The sequence below is a fragment of the Triticum urartu genome, chromosome 7A, assembly GCF_056163025.1.
Source record: "Triticum urartu cultivar PI428250 chromosome 7A, HENAU_Tu73, whole genome shotgun sequence".
NCBI classification, from domain to species: domain Eukaryota; kingdom Viridiplantae; phylum Streptophyta; class Magnoliopsida; order Poales; family Poaceae; genus Triticum; species Triticum urartu.
In genome coordinates, this window is record NC_141879.1 from 634329652 (window position 1) to 634348144 (window position 18493).

At 45.1% G+C, this 18493-nt stretch overlaps 1 protein-coding gene and 1 pseudogene across 1 annotated transcript; one reads left to right on the top strand and one right to left on the bottom strand.

Annotated features, from left to right (window-relative positions):
• LOC125519163 (polyubiquitin-like) overlaps window positions 1-18493 on the top strand; it is a 278280-nt pseudogene that overhangs the window by 140656 nt on the left and 119131 nt on the right.
• Window positions 12811-14447, bottom strand: LOC147960879 (uncharacterized). The gene is made up of 3 exons (XM_087535713.1): window positions 13944-14447; window positions 13506-13800; window positions 12811-12851 (listed from the first exon to the last, which is right to left on the bottom strand). The coding sequence occupies exons 1-3, from the start codon at window positions 14445-14447 to the stop codon at window positions 12811-12813; spliced, it is 840 nt and encodes a 279-aa protein (XP_087391839.1).

Sequence of the window (18493 nt, forward strand, 5' to 3'; positions counted from 1 at the left end):
ACTCAGCAGCCCACTTGAGGAACGACGAAAGCTTTAAATAAGCAATAGTCAATATTAAGAAAGAAGCAACATTCTAGACATGATCATAAATGCAAACCATGTTGATTCGCAACAATCATAGTAGGTCGACATAGTGCTGGTGTGTCACAATATATACCGGACCAAATTAAAGAATACATGTCCCAAGCTGGACAATGCTAAACAGTAATAACATACATATGCAGAACTCATGTGCATATTCTTTTATCAACATGTAATATACAAGTGTGGCTACAAGTGTTGTATATCTGTGTAAGACAAGTCTACTGAAACAATCTAGGCAAGCATACAGAAAGCTTGACAACAACAGCATTTATCTCACCGTGTCAGGAACAATTTGGTCTGCACCCGTCTTCAACATGTAGCACTTAATAGCTTCAGTTAGACCATCATCTTCAGGCTTTATCAAGGGATAATCATTGTCACGGACATTTGCTTCACCCTATAAGATGCAGAAATACAGACTCAGTCTAGTAAGACACCACTGACATTGGTAAATCAAGTGCTTTATGTATGCATGAAATGAACGCATCCAAACAAAGATCAAAGATAGCCCCTTACCTGCTCTACAAGCGCGAGCGGTTGTGCCGATGCGAACCGATTGTGCATCGCCATGTCCCCGGGACCGTGTGCATCATCACCTGGACTCGGCACCGCAAGATCGCTCGGATCCGCCTTCGAACCCTTCAGTAGATCCTTGGGGGTAGCCGAGAAGAAGCGCGACGGAGCGTGCGCCTGAACCCAGCTCGCCCCGTGGTACCGGCTCCTCCTCTTCCACCACTCCTCCGTGTTGATGCCCGGCGCCAGATCCATCGTTCCCAGCATGAGTGAGATCGCGTGCCGCTGCACGGCAAGATGGCGGCGCCCCGACGCATCGGGGACCTCTGCTGCCTTGGCGAGGTAGAGACTGGGAAGGGGCGGCGCGGTGTAGGGGGAGCGGCCACATCTCGACAAGCCTCGCCATAACCCGCGCCAGGCGTGCTCTGCGCCGGCAACTAATTGCTAACCCTCGCGAAGGAATCAGAGGAGGCGGCGAGGAGGGGGAGGGGAGAGGAGAGAGAGAGCTGAAGAGGCGGGGATGGAATGGGGAGAGGAGAGAGAGATGAAGAGGCGGTGTGGGGGCGGAGATTTCCGAGGACCTGCTTTTTTGATAGACTTGGTGTATGGAACGTAGGTTTTCTAAACCGTCAGATTAGAAATAAGCGTTTTTGATTGTAGAATGCTGCCTGTCCCTTGGTTTCGCTGGATCAGGTCTACAAGCTTCCCGCGCGGGTGTACACCACTTTTCTGACACCTTTTGTGCTAGCTATTCGTAGACGCGGTGCATGGGCCGAGAGTCGGGATAGAGGTCCAACAACAGACTACTTCTTCTCATGGAAGCGGTGTACGAGGCGATGAGGACGACGAAGGGCCGAGAAGAGAGCCGTGTCGGCGCCGGGCGCCCCCCAGTGCGCCGGGTTCGGTCTGGGTCCGCCGACGCTGTTTTCGGCCCAGGCTGGCGAAAATCGGGCTCCTGGGGCGCGACTGGGCCGATTTTTCGGCGCCGGCACAAAAAAAAACGACTGAGAAGGCCTTCCTGGGGCGCGGCTGGAGATGCCCTAAGGTTGTAGGCACAATAAAGGAAGTCATGCTTAGAAGCAACCAAAAATTAGACATTTATATTCATCATGTGTGGTACTCCCTCCGTCCGGAAATACTTGTCCAAGGAATGGATGTATTTAGATGTATTTTAGTTCTAGATACATCCATTTGTATCCATTTTTACGACAAGTATTTCCGGACGGAGAGAGTACATATTAGGGAACATAAAGCACATACTGATACATTTCTAATAAGATTAAACACAGTACATTCACTTCTGGTCTACAATATTCTGGTGGAGCTCCCTGCCTAATTGGTTCGAAGTGGTAAAGGGCCTTTGTAAATTGTTGTTGAGACATCATGTGAATTTTTTTATGACTACTTTAAATTAAGTGCAGGTATTCCAAGGCAGCTTGGGCAACATCGCCTTGCTGGTGCATTTCGATGATCTTTTTTAGTGCAGACTGAGCAACATCAAGCCAAATTAGACAGCAAAAATAGTACTGCCAACATGCACCTCCTCTTGAGTAAAATTGACTAAGCTGAATGCTATGTCCTACCGATGGCAGTGCTAACATAAGCAAATGCTTCATGAAGCAAATATGGCATTTTAATAAGCTTGGTCAGTACTGCATGAAGGCTGACAACTAATATTTTACAATTGTTCCCTCCATTCAAACATAAACATTACTACCAATGACTGAAAATAAAATAGATGGCGGTGTCTCCTTTTCCCCATCCCCTCTCCACTGAGAGGTCAGCCACGATCATAGCTGATTCAAAGTGATGATATACATTTCCCATATGAACATGTTATGCGGAGAAGAAACTGCAGAAATTTCTCAAAAATGAAGGCGAATCCACATATGAATGTTACGCGGAGAAGAAACTGCAGAAATTTCTCAAAAATGAAAGCGAATCCACGTATGCTCTGTATTTATGCAGTGGTTTAGTGGTATGACTCTGCTTGAGAATGTGCATGCTGACGCAAACTATTATTTATGCATGCATCATGCCCAAATAGATCTCATTTTGCTAGCCTAACTAATCCATTCATGTTGCAAAAAGAAAAAAAAAAAGGAAGAAAGAAAGTTCAAGAAGATGGATATGTTCACAACTGGATATAACAGGTTCAGCTTAACATAAATAATAAAAAATGGTAAAACCCAAGTAGATAAAATAATCCACTGTTCTGTCTGTTGACATTGGTAACTTGCCATAATATGGAATCACTTCACAGTGCCACTCACCTACATCAAGTATAGTTTATAGCAAGCATGCAAGTATTGGCAGTGTTAGTTACAGAAAAGGATTGGGAGCAACACTATGCACCTTCAGTTTGAGAGCTTGTTCAAAAACCGTCGAAGGGAAGCTCTATTTCAGTACGGCCTCTTGGCCACTGCTCTTGGCCGTAACGTGGTCACCTATGTATGTATTGTTGAGAGGCATGTCCAGCAACATTGCTATGTCATCTGAAATAGAATAATTTACAAAATTATGTAGCAAGGGAGATACCTAATTACCTTTTCCTGATAACACAATCTTAATCAAGGTCAAAGAAAGAGAGAACATCCAATTATTAATCTTGATTGCACTTCATGTCAATTCATGTCTAGATTTACTCCATTGACATTAGACTTTAGAAGTGCAATTGTTAACCAAAGACTGACATTATAGCTTTATCAAGTTACTCATGATGGACACATACAGAGTCAGGCTATAGCGATTAATCAGGCGTGTAACTGAACCGAATTATAGCAAAACGAATTCGCGCGGTGGATCTTGTAGCGAAATTGTTCTCCGGCCTCTCCTTCGTCATGTTGCTCAACGTCTCTGCCAACAAACACATAGGAGAAATACCGCAGCACGGGTAGATCAACACGCTGCCGGGGAGCCAGTACGCCAACGACACTGACCTATGCTACGTATCGGTGCTGCCATGCAGCAAGCCAGCGACCGGCTGCCAAGAGCTAGCATGGCTGGCCTCTTGGACGCTGCTCCTGGCCGTGGTGGTCACCACCGGGCTAGCATTTGCTGCGTCGATCTGGGCGGATGCAGGGTGGAAGGCACGGATACTGAGCAACCTGCAGGACAACACCGACAAGGCAACGCACGGATACTTGATTACTGAGCGTCCGAGGCGACGCAGCCTACGGCGCCGGTTCCGGCGAGTGACAAGAACAGCATGGCCACGGCGGCTGATCGCGGGCACGGCTGGGCGGCGTGCTTTCCCGCGCCCGAGATGGTTGCGTACAGGCGGGCGCTACATGACGCGACTCCGGCGTCATGGAAACGACCAAGAGCCCTGGAATGGCGAGGCGGCGCATGAGCATGGGCACATATATAGTACCTCTGGCTCTGGTCGCCTCACGAACGACGAGGCTTGCAGTGTCACAGTTCCCTCCGTCCGCACTCAGGATCCACCCATCATCGAAGTGGGGGGCCATGGGGGGCGGTCGCAGCCAGCATGAAGGGGCCATAGGAGTCAAGGGCCATGGTGCTGACGCTTTTTTGTTACCGAAGCGTGAGGCGGAGGACGACACCCGACGGCCGTGCTGCAGGTCTTCGAAGCGTCCGCGGCGAAGATGACGCGCCACAACCTCTCGTCCGCACCGCCATGTCCCTGCACCCAGTCCTTCTGCTTCTACCGGCAGAAACCGAAGGGCCGGAGGTCATCAGGTTGTGTTCATGTGCTGCAAGCCTTCCGAAGATTGTCGACGCCGGTGGTGTCCGGCAACAACGGCCCGCTGGAACTCACGTGCCCACACACCATTGTCGCGTTCATGACCGCCGCCATAGTCTACAATTCTGCATGCACCTCCCTCCAGGCACCTTCCTGTGGGCGGCGCTGCCGCCGACGGCACGGACGTCGCCGGGGTTGCCGACCATGATCTTCCGGAGATCGTCGACCACCGTGAAGACCATGTCGGAGGTAGCGGCGATGGAGGCCGCCGTGTCCGCTAGGCACACTCCAGCGGCGATCAGGGCCTCTGCCCTAGCCGGCGTGCGCACATATGCCATCACCGTGTACCCGACGGCCTCGCTAGCTGAGACTCCGCGACACCTCTGATCGGTGAAGCAGGGATTGAAAGGGCCAAACAAGCTTCAGGTTAGGTGACGTGCTGTGTTAGGAATTATTTGAGTCGGTTCAGTATACGTACGAGGTTAGGTCGTATTAGGAAAGGTTTGTAAACCGGCGTTGTACCGGATCGCGTCGTGTTGGACCTGTGCCGTGTTGGACGTGATTTGTATCCCTATATAATGCAATGAAAAGGACCATGAAAAGCAGCTCGTATTGCTGCACCAAATTATCTTCTTTCTTGTTCGTAAGTTTAGGGTTTGCTTAGCTTGAAATTGAGTTCTTCAGATCAGATTTTTGCCCTGTGATCCATCATAGAGGAGAGAGGGTCAAGGTGAAGACGGCTAACTCGAGGTCGATCGCAGCAGCCGCGAGCTTGAAGCGCAAACGGGTTGGATGGGCTACCGCCACTCCACGGCGGACTGAGGAATGGCGATGCTGGGAGTTAACGGCAGGGCAGAACTTTTAGGTTCATATGGCGGTGAAGCGGTGGTTCAGCCGTGCACGATATTTGCCTTCGAGACAGACGTGGGTAGATGGGGAGAAAAGTGCTAAAATTATTACAGCATCATACAACGTGTCGCTAGGTATAACCAACAACACATGGAAGGGAAAAAAGCTGCACCTGCCCACACAAATCCGCGATGGCCGAGACAATTCTGGACATGCAAATGCAACCAACAGGCAGGCGCTGCATACACAAACTGCCAAAAATGCTAGTCAGCAAGATCCATTTGATCTATGTAGTCAAATCAGATACATGCACTCAAGCACAAACTCACAATACAACAAAAAAAATGTCTCAATCCCATGTAAAATCATTGGGCACACCCAAGATCCTACCTAGCCAGATCCCTCACTAAATAAGGTGTCGCCTCCCCACTGGCCCGATTTTTACTGATAGGAAAAGGTCAAGAAAACAAGGAAAAGGAAACCTGGCCAGGTTTAGTATATGTACTAGCTTATCACCGCGCGGCGGCACACCGCGCCCGTCGTTACCATACGGTTATATGGATTATGTTTCTTCTTTGTAATAAGTGTTGTTATTTTAGGATGCCAGATGATCGCATGAAAACTATGGATGTAGGGAAAAAAATGGGAGGATGACACATCTCTAGTAGGGATAATTTATTTTGCCGAACGTGGCGCGGGTCAGTGCCAGATTAGATCGCCTGGTGTAGCCTCCCATTGGATTAGCTCCTATGATGAAGTAGTTAAGAGAAACAAATAGTCGGAATTATATATACATCGTATGTAGTTAATAATTTTTTCTTCTTTCATGCATTTTTTTGCATAAGCAAAGTATTTTTATTTAACATGCGCCTAAAACAAAAACAAAAACAAACTAATGTGACCAAGTACATTGAGCCCATGAAAGGGAACGCCCGTCGCCAAGTTGGCGACGTGTATGGATCATGCAAGGAGGGAAGAGTATGGATCATCGACCATAGCTTAGTCACGGGCGCGCATCACTGGTGTGACCACGTGCATAGTCTGTGCAGGAAGGACGTGCGTGGTCAAGGTGACCACGTACATGGATCATGCGATGAACGACCCATGCACGCAGCTACGCGGAATTAAAGTAATGGAAAAGGCTCCTTCACGTGTAAAGTAACATATTATTAGGCAGGATAAAATATCACAACATGACTAAGATAGTTTATCATGCAGATTTTATTCTCATCTAAATGAGTGTCAGTCACACCCTTTATCATATGGTCCTTCAAATTCAGTGGTGCTCATCATGAACTGCAGAGTGACCAGGATGCTTGTTCAAAATATCTTTTGAAATCAATTAAAATACTATAAATTAAAATGTGAGTAGGATCACTTAGCCATGCTTCATAATTGGAAAAACAGGCGCCATGAAAGTACATGCCACTCAACCAAAGAAAGATAATGGAAAGTTGCCCGAAATGAGCACTAAAGGTATGCCATACACCCCGGGGGATTGTAGTTCAATTGGTCAGAGCACCGCCCTGTCAAGGCGGAAGCTGCGGGTTCGAGCCCCGTCAGTCCCGAACTAGGGTTCAATGAATGAAGAAATTGATATTTCCTTTTTCCATGAAAAAAGGGGCAGGGAGCAAGATCAAATACCCACAGGGCACCCTTACTTCACTTTTTTATTTTGCATCTCTCATTAAAGAGGGAGGGAAGGCATATAGGAATTCTTTTTCACTACTCGTTGTTGAGACAATTGAAAATTGTGTTTACTTGTTCTGGAATCCTTTATCTTTGATTTGTGAAATCCATGGGTTTAGACATTACTTCGGGAATTCCTATTTTTTTCTTTCAAAAGAGTAGCAACATACTATAAATTAAATCAATTAACCATGCATTGCTGAAATAACCATTCCCCAAAGTCTTTCACTCTAATATTTTTCATTCTTCTCCGTTGTTCGTATGCATCCATCACCAACTATCCAAAATAATGTATCACCACACACACAAAAGAACACCTAATGCTGATGCTACTGCTACCGCCTCCTACTTCTAACTAAGATCTACCTAGCGCTAACGATCAATTAAATATAGTGATCCATGGAAACCAGGGGAGACAGTGGATGCTTGGTCGCAGAGAAGAGAGCAATATGCATCTCAATACGTCCACTCGTGCGGGAGATTGACCTTGCAGGCCACGGCGAGTGGCCTGGAATGCGCAGCGGTGGTATTGACATAGTGCTCGCATTCCTGGCTTGCCTGCATCGCGTTGCTCCGTTGGACCAGTGCGTCTGTGAGACAAAAGGAATTCGAAATATGGCTATTCATAACCACAAAGAAAGGTATCATTGACATTGCTAGTGTGTAATGAGAAGGAATTAATTACCATAATCAAGAAGGAAGGCCCCGGGATAGCAAGGACTGAAGGACGGGCACCGAGGTCCTCGACATTGAGATTTAGAGCCTGCACGACGGAATCATGGAGGAGCCTGAGGTCAAGCAGAACCACGGATTTTAACTAAAATTACTTTCGAGGGCAGGCAAAAGAAATGGGGGCCGACAAGGGGACTGGTTTCTTCTTGGGCCAGCTCGGCGCACAGGGTAAACACGTCGGTGCCGGTGCACTCGCGCTGGGCTCCAGGAAGGGTGATGAACACGACGCGCTTCCCGGCCGCAGATGGAGCATGGTGCGACGACTTCTGCAGTGGCGGCCAGGCCGAGGGGTTCAGCCTGAGCGGTGGCCCGACATCGGTGGAGCCATGGCCCTGCACGCGCGTGATCCTCCTCCCACACTTCCTCGTTGCGGCAGCGTTCTCGGCCTCATCCACCTCGTGCTCCCTCGCTCACCGCGTGGGATCATGGTGTAGGCCACCGCCAGCATCACCGCCTGCGCAAAGAACATGGCAAGCAGCATCGCCCTTTCCAAGAGCACCATAGCGATCTAATCCCTCTTGTCCCTCACCCACGTGAAAGAGTGCGAGGCTGCGGCCACGACCGAGGAGCATGGCGTAAGCGGCAAGTGTGTGGTGGCCGCGACGGCCACATGACAACAGAGGCAGCGGCGGGCGATGTGGGTGTAAAGGGACGCCAGCCGGAGAGAGGCCAGAGGCGCAGCTTGTTGATGATGTTCATGGTGCCGCTAAGCTCGCGCCCATTCAGCCTGCCGACAGAATGGCGTCCCGCCGTCCCGTGTTGTTCAACCGTACTCATGATGGACGCCGCGAGCCGGCTCTCTCGTCGACCTCCTGCCCACCCAGATCATCGGCGCATCGCCATCGCATGCCACCGGAGCCCTACGCCCGACGTCATAGGGAGTTGTCACCTCTGTTGATCTGGCATTAAAGCTACGAAGTTTGCGAGCATGGAGAGAAGCGCGCCATGGTCGTGCCTCCGATGGGGTAGACGTAATCCACCAGCAGACACCAGACCTCCTTCATATGTCCACTGCCGCACATGTTGGCTGCCGTCAAGACCGGCGTCGGTGCCGATAGCCGTACAGACACGTCGTGCTGACATCGCACATCCTCGTCCACGTCGCCGTGCTTCTGCAGTCTGCATGCACTCTGGCCGTCGCATCCCACGTAACGCCAGCAACGGTACACACCAGCCAAGCTGCGTTACGACGCCAACAACCCTAGAAAGGAGGTGGCGATGGACGCGACGGCGCAAGATAGAAGAGAAATTGGTAGACAGAAGATGGGGGACAGTGCCCGAGGAGCGGGTGGGAGCCTAACGGCGAGGAGTGTCGGCCTACGGCCAGGCGTGGGCGACGGCGAGGAGATGTAGACGCTACTGGGATTGGAGTGAAGCATGCAGAGACACCAGGTGAGCTCGAGCGACGACCAACCACAACACCATTATGGCTGGAGGAAGAACCAACCATGCAATCAATGCAAACGAAGAGGAAGAAACAAAGCTTACAGAACAACTGAGATACAACAAGAAGAAGTCCTATTTATAACCCACGACAAGATGGGAAAAAGGAAACCAAAACAAACACGAAAGGTATAACAGTGGCGTGTCTAGATTAATCGATGAGCGGCAGCCGTTTAGAAACAGTGGGACGTCTAGATCAAACAATCATCTGAACCAAAATTGCTGAAGACACCCCAAGTGCACACGAGAAAATGCGAATCAGTTAACAAAATTTTCACGAAAGGCCTACAATCATCACATAAATGTACACCGCAACATCCCAATTTAATCCACGTGTCTGCACTTGATAGGCTCTCACGTCGCTATCAAACACGTGGTGAAACCTGAGAAGGTAAACTTCCCTAGATTTAGAGGCTTGGGTATTTCCTGGTTGTTGCAGTGATTTTGAGTATGCATTTGCAACTCTGACTTTTATTTGATGATGCATATGTGGGCATAAATTATCTATTTTTCTAAACACAACACACACGCATATACTCACGCTTACACTCAACTCTATAAACACATACACGCACATACTACGCGTATGATCCATCTACTCATCGATCACTGATATGTGCACATAAATGTAGACATGTCTCCCTTATTAAGGCCCCTCTTATTTTTTGTACTACTACCTCCCTCCCGATTTGTTAGGGCTCGTCATATTTTATCAAACTTTGACCATTTATTTGAGTAACAAAATGTAAAATATATGCTGCAAAAAGTATATTATTGAATTTGTATTCAAAAAAGTTTCCAACAATATAATAATCTGAAAAAAATTTGTTTTGTATTTGGAAAAAATGGTTAACATATATAAATAAAGTTCCAGATGTGCACATAAAAGGTACGATCTATATGGAAATAATGCAGACATTTGTTTAAAAAATAAACATTAAAACGTATATTTAAAAAATGCTAATCATGTATTTTAAAAATACGAAACATGTATTAAAACTGTACGGTGTTTATGAAAAAAAATGTCAACATTCGTTGAAGAGAAAAGGAATAAATCAACATATATTTGAAAAGGTGTTCAAAACATGTATTTGAGAAGAAAAAGTAGTACATCGTTACTTGAAAAATGTTCGACGTGTATGAGAAAAATGTTCCACGTACACACTAAAAATCATGTCGACCACCATGGACTACATCGCACAATACGCGCGCGCATCGTTTCCTAGCCCAACTCGGTCGACCACATCGCATGTATAGGTGATATTTTTAGGAATGTTTTGCTATCTTATTTGCATTCTTCTGAGTTCATATGAATTTGTTATGAATTTTTAAAGTTTCGATGAAACAACTGTGGCCAGCTGGAAGGGCATTCTCATGACCTAAAATACTTTTTAGGGGCAAATTTGAGCACATCAAAAAGTTAACGGTAATTCTGAGAGTGGACGCAAATTAGTGGCATAAATATAAATGTCCCATGAAATTTTGTTTTGAGCCAAACATTTGCATAACGTTACTTGCACTAACCGATCAAAGATAGTATGAATTTTTTACAACTATAAGGCACGGCGCAGGCCGTCTGATTGGACCGGACAAACGAGAACCATGCGGGAATGCTGTCGGGCCTTCAGTCGCAGAACGGACCAATTTCACCTTCGGGCTGCGGCCCAGATTGACTCTATATCTATGGTCGCAGAAAAATGGTTTTTGTTTTGGATGAATTTATCTGCTGGGCAGTAAGTTAATATGCCACCAATAGGTTTTGGGGCAAGTTATGAAAATGTTTTTCAGTGTATTTCTTCTATATTATGAAATTGTAAATTATTTATGTACTGTTGAAATGAGAAATATGGGCCAATTTTTTTTTGAAAATTACTTTAAAGATGAGATAATTTAATGTTTTTCCGTGGGTTATGATGGACCTAAGTATGGTACCAGTCATTTTATTTATCTTCAGTGCCTTTTAAGTTGTTTCTGTAATTTTTATATATTTATGCACTGAAAATAAATTTGGTTGTCTGATATTATGCTGAAATAATGTTTGAATTTCCTGAATACAATTGAACCAATTGGAAATTGTATTTAAAAAATTCATGTGGCATTAATGTTAAATGTCATTTCATGGCACATTTTTAATGAAGATCACCTTTTAGCATCATTTTAATGCCAAAATTCATCTTGTAAAATAATACATTATTCACCATTATTACTCACTCACTAAATTTTCCAAAAGTTATTATTTGGAAAAATTATTTTAGTGTGGTGTTTATGTTGATGCCATACTTGTGGAGTTGTGGTCTTTTTTAATGATGTGATCATTATCAACGAGCACATGCCACCTTAAGGAAATCTTGATTTCCGCGTGGTTTGGTTTTCCACACCGCACTATTCAGCACAACAATGTTTGGCCAACATGCCTAACGGGCAAAAATAATGTTTTATGATTGCACATTTTATCTTATTTAATGCACTATAGAATAAGTATAATGTCCTAAAGTGGTGTTGACAAAATTATGGTTTATTCTCTAAACTAGCTCGCTCCAGAATAAGTATAATAGAGCATGACTCGCTCTATTACTCAAATAAACTAACTACAGTTGGTAATTTCTTTCTTGAGTGATTAGAGATAAGTTTATGAGGCGAATATTCTTTCCCTGGTTAAAATGTCATCGAAAAGAGAACTGACCTCGACACAAGAAGCTGGTCTATAAAAGTTACCGTCTCAAATGTAAGCAGTCCAACACTGAACAAACACTTAATGAAGAGACCCCATGAGAAAAACGGTGCGGCAAGGCGGGCAACTGCTTCTAGTAAGTACACTATCCTTCAAGGCAAATGTGCGAAATTTCAACCGAACTGTAGTCAATCTTTTGAACATGGAACACAAACGACGAAATCCACATGGCTTTTACAACCCCTGCGACCTTTCTGTGTTCCATCCAAACTCAAACATGTAAGAGAAAAACAAGAAGCAATCAAAAGATGCGCAATTTCTTACCAAAAGTTGTTATACAACTATTGCAGCAGATAAAAAATCTCTTAATTTTATTAAACAAAAGTCAGCTGATGTACAAAGCATGCAAACAATGTAATATGCAGAAACTAGTATTCTTGTAGTGTTATATGGGATCAAACCTGAATTTTGTTCACATTTTATTCAGAGGATTTGCGACATGTGCTAAACCAAATATACTCCAGGCGCGCAGCAAAATGCAGCAAGTCGCCTGCATTTTCATTTTCTTAGCAAACATAGGTGCATTAGCATCGCCATATTCAGAATTATACTGTAGGTGCCAATGAAAATGACTGAAACTTATAGGCAGAGTGTCCGGGCGCGGTGCATCAGCATCGCCACGTTCAGAATTCAACCTTTGGTAAAACACAAATTCATTTCTTGCTGATGGACTGAAACTTTCAGCGGAGTAACGAAACTCAAGTGCTCAACTCACTGCAAGAACCACCACATTTGTGTCCCTGTCAACACCAGATTCTTCATCTAAGAGAAATGCAGGTAGCAACGGTTAAATAGTGCCCATTGTCAACACACTACAGACTAATGTCGCCATACCACTGATCAAACAGTTTCTGAATATTAGAACCGTGATGCCAACGCAAATAGGTTTCTCTTATACTGCCTGAAGAACAAACCAAAGTTTATCTAGCAGAAACACATTAAATGTTGGGTTTTCCTGAACCCATATCTCAACGGAAGGAACTGGGTTCTAATGTCATCGTATCCGAGGCGGCGACGCTTTTGAAGGCGACTTCTAGCTAGGGGCCCTGTCTCTGGCATCTCTCTACTCTGCATCGACATCCGCATACCGCAGCGCCGCATGGGCTGAATTAGCAGAAAAATAGTTAAGCAGTTAAGCATGAGGTTTCAAAGGTACTGCGACAAGTTTAAATAAGAAGATCAAAAGGAAAGCTGAAGTACGAAACCTCAAAACAATGTAATGTGTTGTGGAACAGAACCTGAATTTTGCCCAGGCGTTACGGTTACAGTAGGCTAAAAACAGAAATGATCTTCTCTATGAAGCTGAACTAGGCAGACCGAACTGATTTGGGTTTTCAACTTCAGAAAGTTTTCCACTAGCGGCCTATGGTATTAAATTGGAGAACTGAATCATCTGAATCAAAGCACAATAGTTGCCATATCAAGGTTCAGTGTGGCATCAGACAACCTTCAGTTGACTTATGAAATGATTTTCACCCCAACAAACAACTGGCTTCAGACAACCTTCAGACAAGCATAATGTGGTGCCTGTTGAGCACCTACTGACTTGATTCAGCAACTTTTACTGATGTCTAGTACAATCCTACAGCAGTAGATTCCTAACTGAAACAGCAGCAAAGGTTTTTCAGACTGTTTTCCAAGCACGGGCAGATGAGCGCTCAACTTAAATGAAACCCCCAAAAAAACATCCGGACAAGATCAAGACTAGTGCAAATAAGAGTTTCTTGCCAAAGGAGAAGAGCGGGAAGGGACTCTCACTGGGCGTCTCGGTGATGGCGATGGCGACGTGGAGGCTCTGGCGGCTGTTGGGCAGGTCGACGACGAGCGGGAAAAGCCGGGCCTCACATGTGGGGAGGCACATGACGATGTCGTCGGCGCCCAAGTTTGCAAGGAGGCCCACGCCCAGGCCTAGCTGCCCGGCCAGCTCCTCCCTTAGGTGGAACACGGATCTCCCCCTGAACATGATCGTGCCGCTGGCGAGGAGGTCCCCGTGGTAGCTCCTCCACGCGTACGTGATCACCCGCGACGGCACCATGGCGGCGGGGAAGGGAAGCTGCAATACGAATTTGAGATCAGGAAGCCAAAGAAGACGCAAATTCGGCAAGAACAGAGCCAAGAATTTGCGATCTCTGCGGCTGAAATTAAGTCAGGGAGAATCAATCAAGAAGCGGGCATGGTGATGGCGGGCTCACTCACCCCGGTCGGAGGTGGAAGGGGAGGCATGGCCTCCCTGGCGGGGACGTGCTCCATGGCCCAGTGCATCATCGTGCTGACTCGGTGGATGTCGCTGATGTAGTCGACGCTGGCGCCGTCGTTCCAGGGGAGGTACCTCCCGTTGGCGCGGAGGAAGCGGCCGTTGAAGTGCTGGAGCAGGACCTCGTCCCCGGAGTCCGACAGGACGGCCAGCCAAACGAGCGCGGTCTCATCCGTGTGGTTGTAGTTCCGCTGCTCGATGCGGAGCCCGCGGTGGCCGAGCGGCGTCGGCGCGGTCGTGGAGGCGAGGTAGCGGCCGTAGGCGGCGCTGTGGAGGTGCAGGTAATGCGCGTCGTCATCCTCGACCAGATGGACCGCCCAGGCCACGTTCATCGAATCCCGGCGGTGGTGGAGGGAGACGCCGTGGCCGTCCTCGTCGGCGTGCAGGTACGCGCCGCGCACGGGGTTGCGCAGCCGCACGTGGTGGCTGTGATGGAACTGATCCATCGGTCGCAGGCCGGTGCCGCTGGGGAGCAGAGGCGCGCGGTGGAGAGGGAAACCGAGCAGGGAAGGCGAGGTGGGGATGGTGACGGTGGGTTCTTGGTTTCTTGGCGCTCCGGCGAGTCGGCGACGGGGAGGATGAGAAGCGAAAGTTGTTGGTTGGTTGAGACGGTTACGTTCGGGCGCCAAGGCGGTTCAAGAAGCCGTCAACAGGTGGGTTTGCGGGCTTTTGGGCATAGGAATTCCATCCAGCGGCCCGCATGCCAAGATCAACTTCCAACAAGAGTGTCGCCCATCATGAATCGATGGCCACGCGGCTCTGTCTCGAACACCCCTAATAAAACAAAAAAGGCTCTGTCTCAAACAGAAAAAACCCTGTGTTTTTTCTACAGATGAAATTTTTTTAGATTCTTTTTGAAAAAATCATGGAGTTGAAAAAGATCACGAATTTTAAGAAAAAAAGTTCATGAAATTTAGAAAGTTCACCAATTTCGCCTCCAGGCTACGGCCTGGTTTGACTCTATATCTATGGTAGTAGAAAATGGTTTTCCTTTTGGGTGAATTTATTTGTTGGGCCAGTTAAGTTAATATATAACACTGATAGGTTTTGGGCTGAGTTATGAAAATTTTTTTTAGTGTATTTTATGTTATATTATGAAAATGTAAATTATTTATGCACTATTCAAATGAGAAATATGAGCCCAAATTTATGTTGAAAGTTACTTTAATGATGAGAGAATTTTGTAATGTTTTTCCGTGGGTTATAATGGGCCTAATTATGGTATCAGTCATTTTATTTATCTTTAGTGCTTTCTAAATTGTTTCAGTTTTTTCTGTGTTTATGCATTGAAAATAAATCTAGTTGTCTGATAGTATTATGCTAAAATCATGTTTGTATTTTTGAGTACGGTCGAACCAATTGGAAAATGTATTAAAAATTCAAGTGGCATTAATGTTAAATGTCATTTCATGGCAATTTTTTTAATGATGATCACCTTTTAGCATCATTTTAATGTCAAAATTCATCTTGTAAAATGATATATATTCACCATTATTACTCACTCTCTAAATTTTCCAAAAAAATATTATTTGGAAAATTTAGTTTAGTGTGGTGTTTATGTTGATGCCATCATTGTGGTATTTTTTTAATGATGTGATCATTATCAACGAGCACATGTCACCTTAAGGAAATGTTGATTTTCGTTTGGTTTGGTTTTCCACACCGCAGGGATGGCAATGGGTACCCATTACCTGGGTACCCTGCGGGTAAAAACCCTATTAGGGTAAGGGTATGGGACATAAATTTACCCATGGGTACTTAAATGGGAAAATATGATACACATTGGGTAGAGAGGGTACGGGTATGGGATCATATAACCAATGCCCGTGTACCCATGTACCCATTTAAAATGTTGACAAGTGTTTTTTTTAATATCCTAACATATTAACTTTCCCCCCTAAACATGCTAGGTAAAAACCTCTAATGTGCAGTCAAATTATCTCTATATTTTCATGATTTTGTGAACTTAAATTGTATGACCATGTGTTGTTATTTATGATTATGTGTTGTTTAACATTTTTATGTGGTTCTTTATAGGCAAGTATTTTTTTGTTTATGAGAATGTGTTGTTGTACATTGTTGTTTAAAATGTATTGCTATTAATAATTTATGATTATATGTTGATTTCTACAACTATTTTCTGTTAAATTTGATGTGTTGTAAATGTGGGTATTTTTACCCACGGGTACCCATATACCCTGTCGGGTGATGTGTATGGGAAAAAGTTTTACCCTTGACAGGTATGGGTATGGGTGATAGGTAAGTTTAGGGTGAACGAGTAAGGTTATGGGGTGGCTCCACCCGTACCCATACCCTGCGGGTGCCATCCCCTATGCACCATGCGGCACAATATGTTTGGCCGACATGCCTAAGGGGCAAAATTAATGTTTTCTGATGGTGCATTTTATCTTATTGAATGTACTGTAGAACTAGAATGGCGTTGACAAAATTATGGTCGATTCTCTAAACTAGCTTGCTCCAGAATAAGTATAATAGAGCGTGACTCGCTTCTATTACTGAATACTCCCTCCGTCCTAAAATAAGTGTCTCAACTTGATTATAACTTTGTACTAAGGTTAGTATAAAGTTTAGACACTTATTTTGGGATGGAGGGAGTATAAACTAGCTACAGTTGGTAAGTTCTTTGTCGAGTGATTAGAGATAAGTTTACGAGGCGAATATTCTTTTCCCTGGTTAAAATGTCATCACAAAGGGAGCTGACATCGACACAAGAAGCCGGTCCATAGAAGTTACAGTCTTGAATGTAAGCAGTCCAATACTGAACAAACACTTGTTCCAAAAACAGCGTGGCAAGGCGCGCAACCGCTTCTAGTAAGTACACTATCTTTCAACTGTCCAAATTCAACCAAACTGTAGCCAATCTATTGAAAATGGAACACAAAACTTGACGACGAAATCCACACGACTTTTACAACCCCTGCGACCTTTCTGGGTTCCATCCAAACTCAAACATGTGGGAGAAAAACAAGAAGCAAGCAAAAGATGCTCCGCAATTGCTTACCGGAAGTTGTTATACAACTATTGCAGCAGATAAAGAATTTCTTAATTTTATTAAACAAAAGTCAGCTGATGTACAAAGCATGCGAACAATGTAATCTGCAGAAACTAGCATTCTTATAGTGCTATGGGATAAAACCTAAATTTCGTTCACATGTTATTCAGAAGATTTACAACATGCTAAACCAAATATACAATGCAAGGAACACCAGGTGCGCAGCAAAAGGCAGCAAGCGCCGGCATTTTCAATTTTTGCTTTCAGTGGAGTAAATATAGGTGGATTAACATATGACTGAAACTTGAGGCAGAGTGTCCGGGCGATCAGCATCGCCATCTTCAGAATTCGATCTTTGACAAAACACAAAATTCATTTTCTGCTGATGGACTGAAACTTTCAGCAGCATAACGGAACTCAAGTGCTGAAGTAACTGCAAGAACCACCACATTTGTGTCTCTGTCAACACCACATGCTTCATCTAAGAGAAATGCAGGTAGCAACGTTAAACTAGTGGCCATTGACAACACATTACAGACTAATGTCGCCGCATCATTGTTCAAACAGTTTCTGAATATTAGAACCGTGATGCCAACGCAAATATGTTTCTTATATACTGTCTGGAGAACAAACCAAAGTTTAGCTAGCAGAAACAACAACAAATGCGGGATTTTCCTGAACCCATATCTCAACGGAAGGAACTGGGTTCTAATGTCATCGTATCCGAGGCGGCTACGCTTTTGAAGGCGACTTCTAGCTAGGGGTCCCGGCTCTGGTATCTCTCTACTCTGCATCGACATCCGCGAACCGCAGCGCCGCGTGGGCTGAATTAGCAGAAAAACAGTTAAGCAGTTAGGCATGAAGTGTCACAGGTACTGCGACAAGTTTAAATAAGAAGATAGAAAAAGAAAAGCTGATGTACAAAACCTCAAAACAAGCTGATGTCACAGGTACTCGAAACAGATACAGTGGGCTAAAAACAGAAATCATTATCTTCTCTGTGAAGCTGAACTAGGCAGACCGAACTGATTTGGGTTTTCAAGTTCAGAAGTTTTCCACTAACGGCATATATGGTATTAAATTGAAGAAATGAATCATCTGAATTAAAGCACAATAGTTTTCCATATCAAGGTTCAGTGTGGATTTTTAAATTATGAAATGATTTTCACCCCAACAAACAACCTTCTTTCTAGTATAATGTCGTGCCTGTTGGGCACCTACTAGTTTGATTCAGCAACTTTTACTGATGTCTATAATCCTACATCAGTTTAGATTAGCAGCAAAAGTTTTTTCAGACTCTGTTTTCCAAGCACTCAGCTGAAATTAAAATCCGGACAAGATCAAGACTGCTATGGGAAATAAGAGTTTCTTGCGAAATTAAAGGAGAAGAACAGGAATACGTGAGAATGGAATCTCTCTCAAGGGAATAAAACTCCGGTTTCTGTCACCTGGGAGGCCGGGATTAACCCGGGGTAATCA

Bases quoted from the DNA above. Each gene is read 5' to 3' on its own strand.
- LOC147960879 (XM_087535713.1), bottom strand. From the start codon at position 14,447: ATGGATCAGTTCCATCACAGCCACCACGTGCGGCTGCGCAACCCCGTG. The intron at 13,801-13,943 runs GTGAGTGAGCCC...TTCGTATTGCAG, and splicing joins CCCTTCCACCTCCGACCGGG to CTTCCCTTCCCCGCCGCCAT. The intron at 12,852-13,505 runs GTGAGAGTCCCT...CTGCTAATTCAG, and splicing joins CGCCATCACCGAGACGCCCA to CCCATGCGGCGCTGCGGTAT.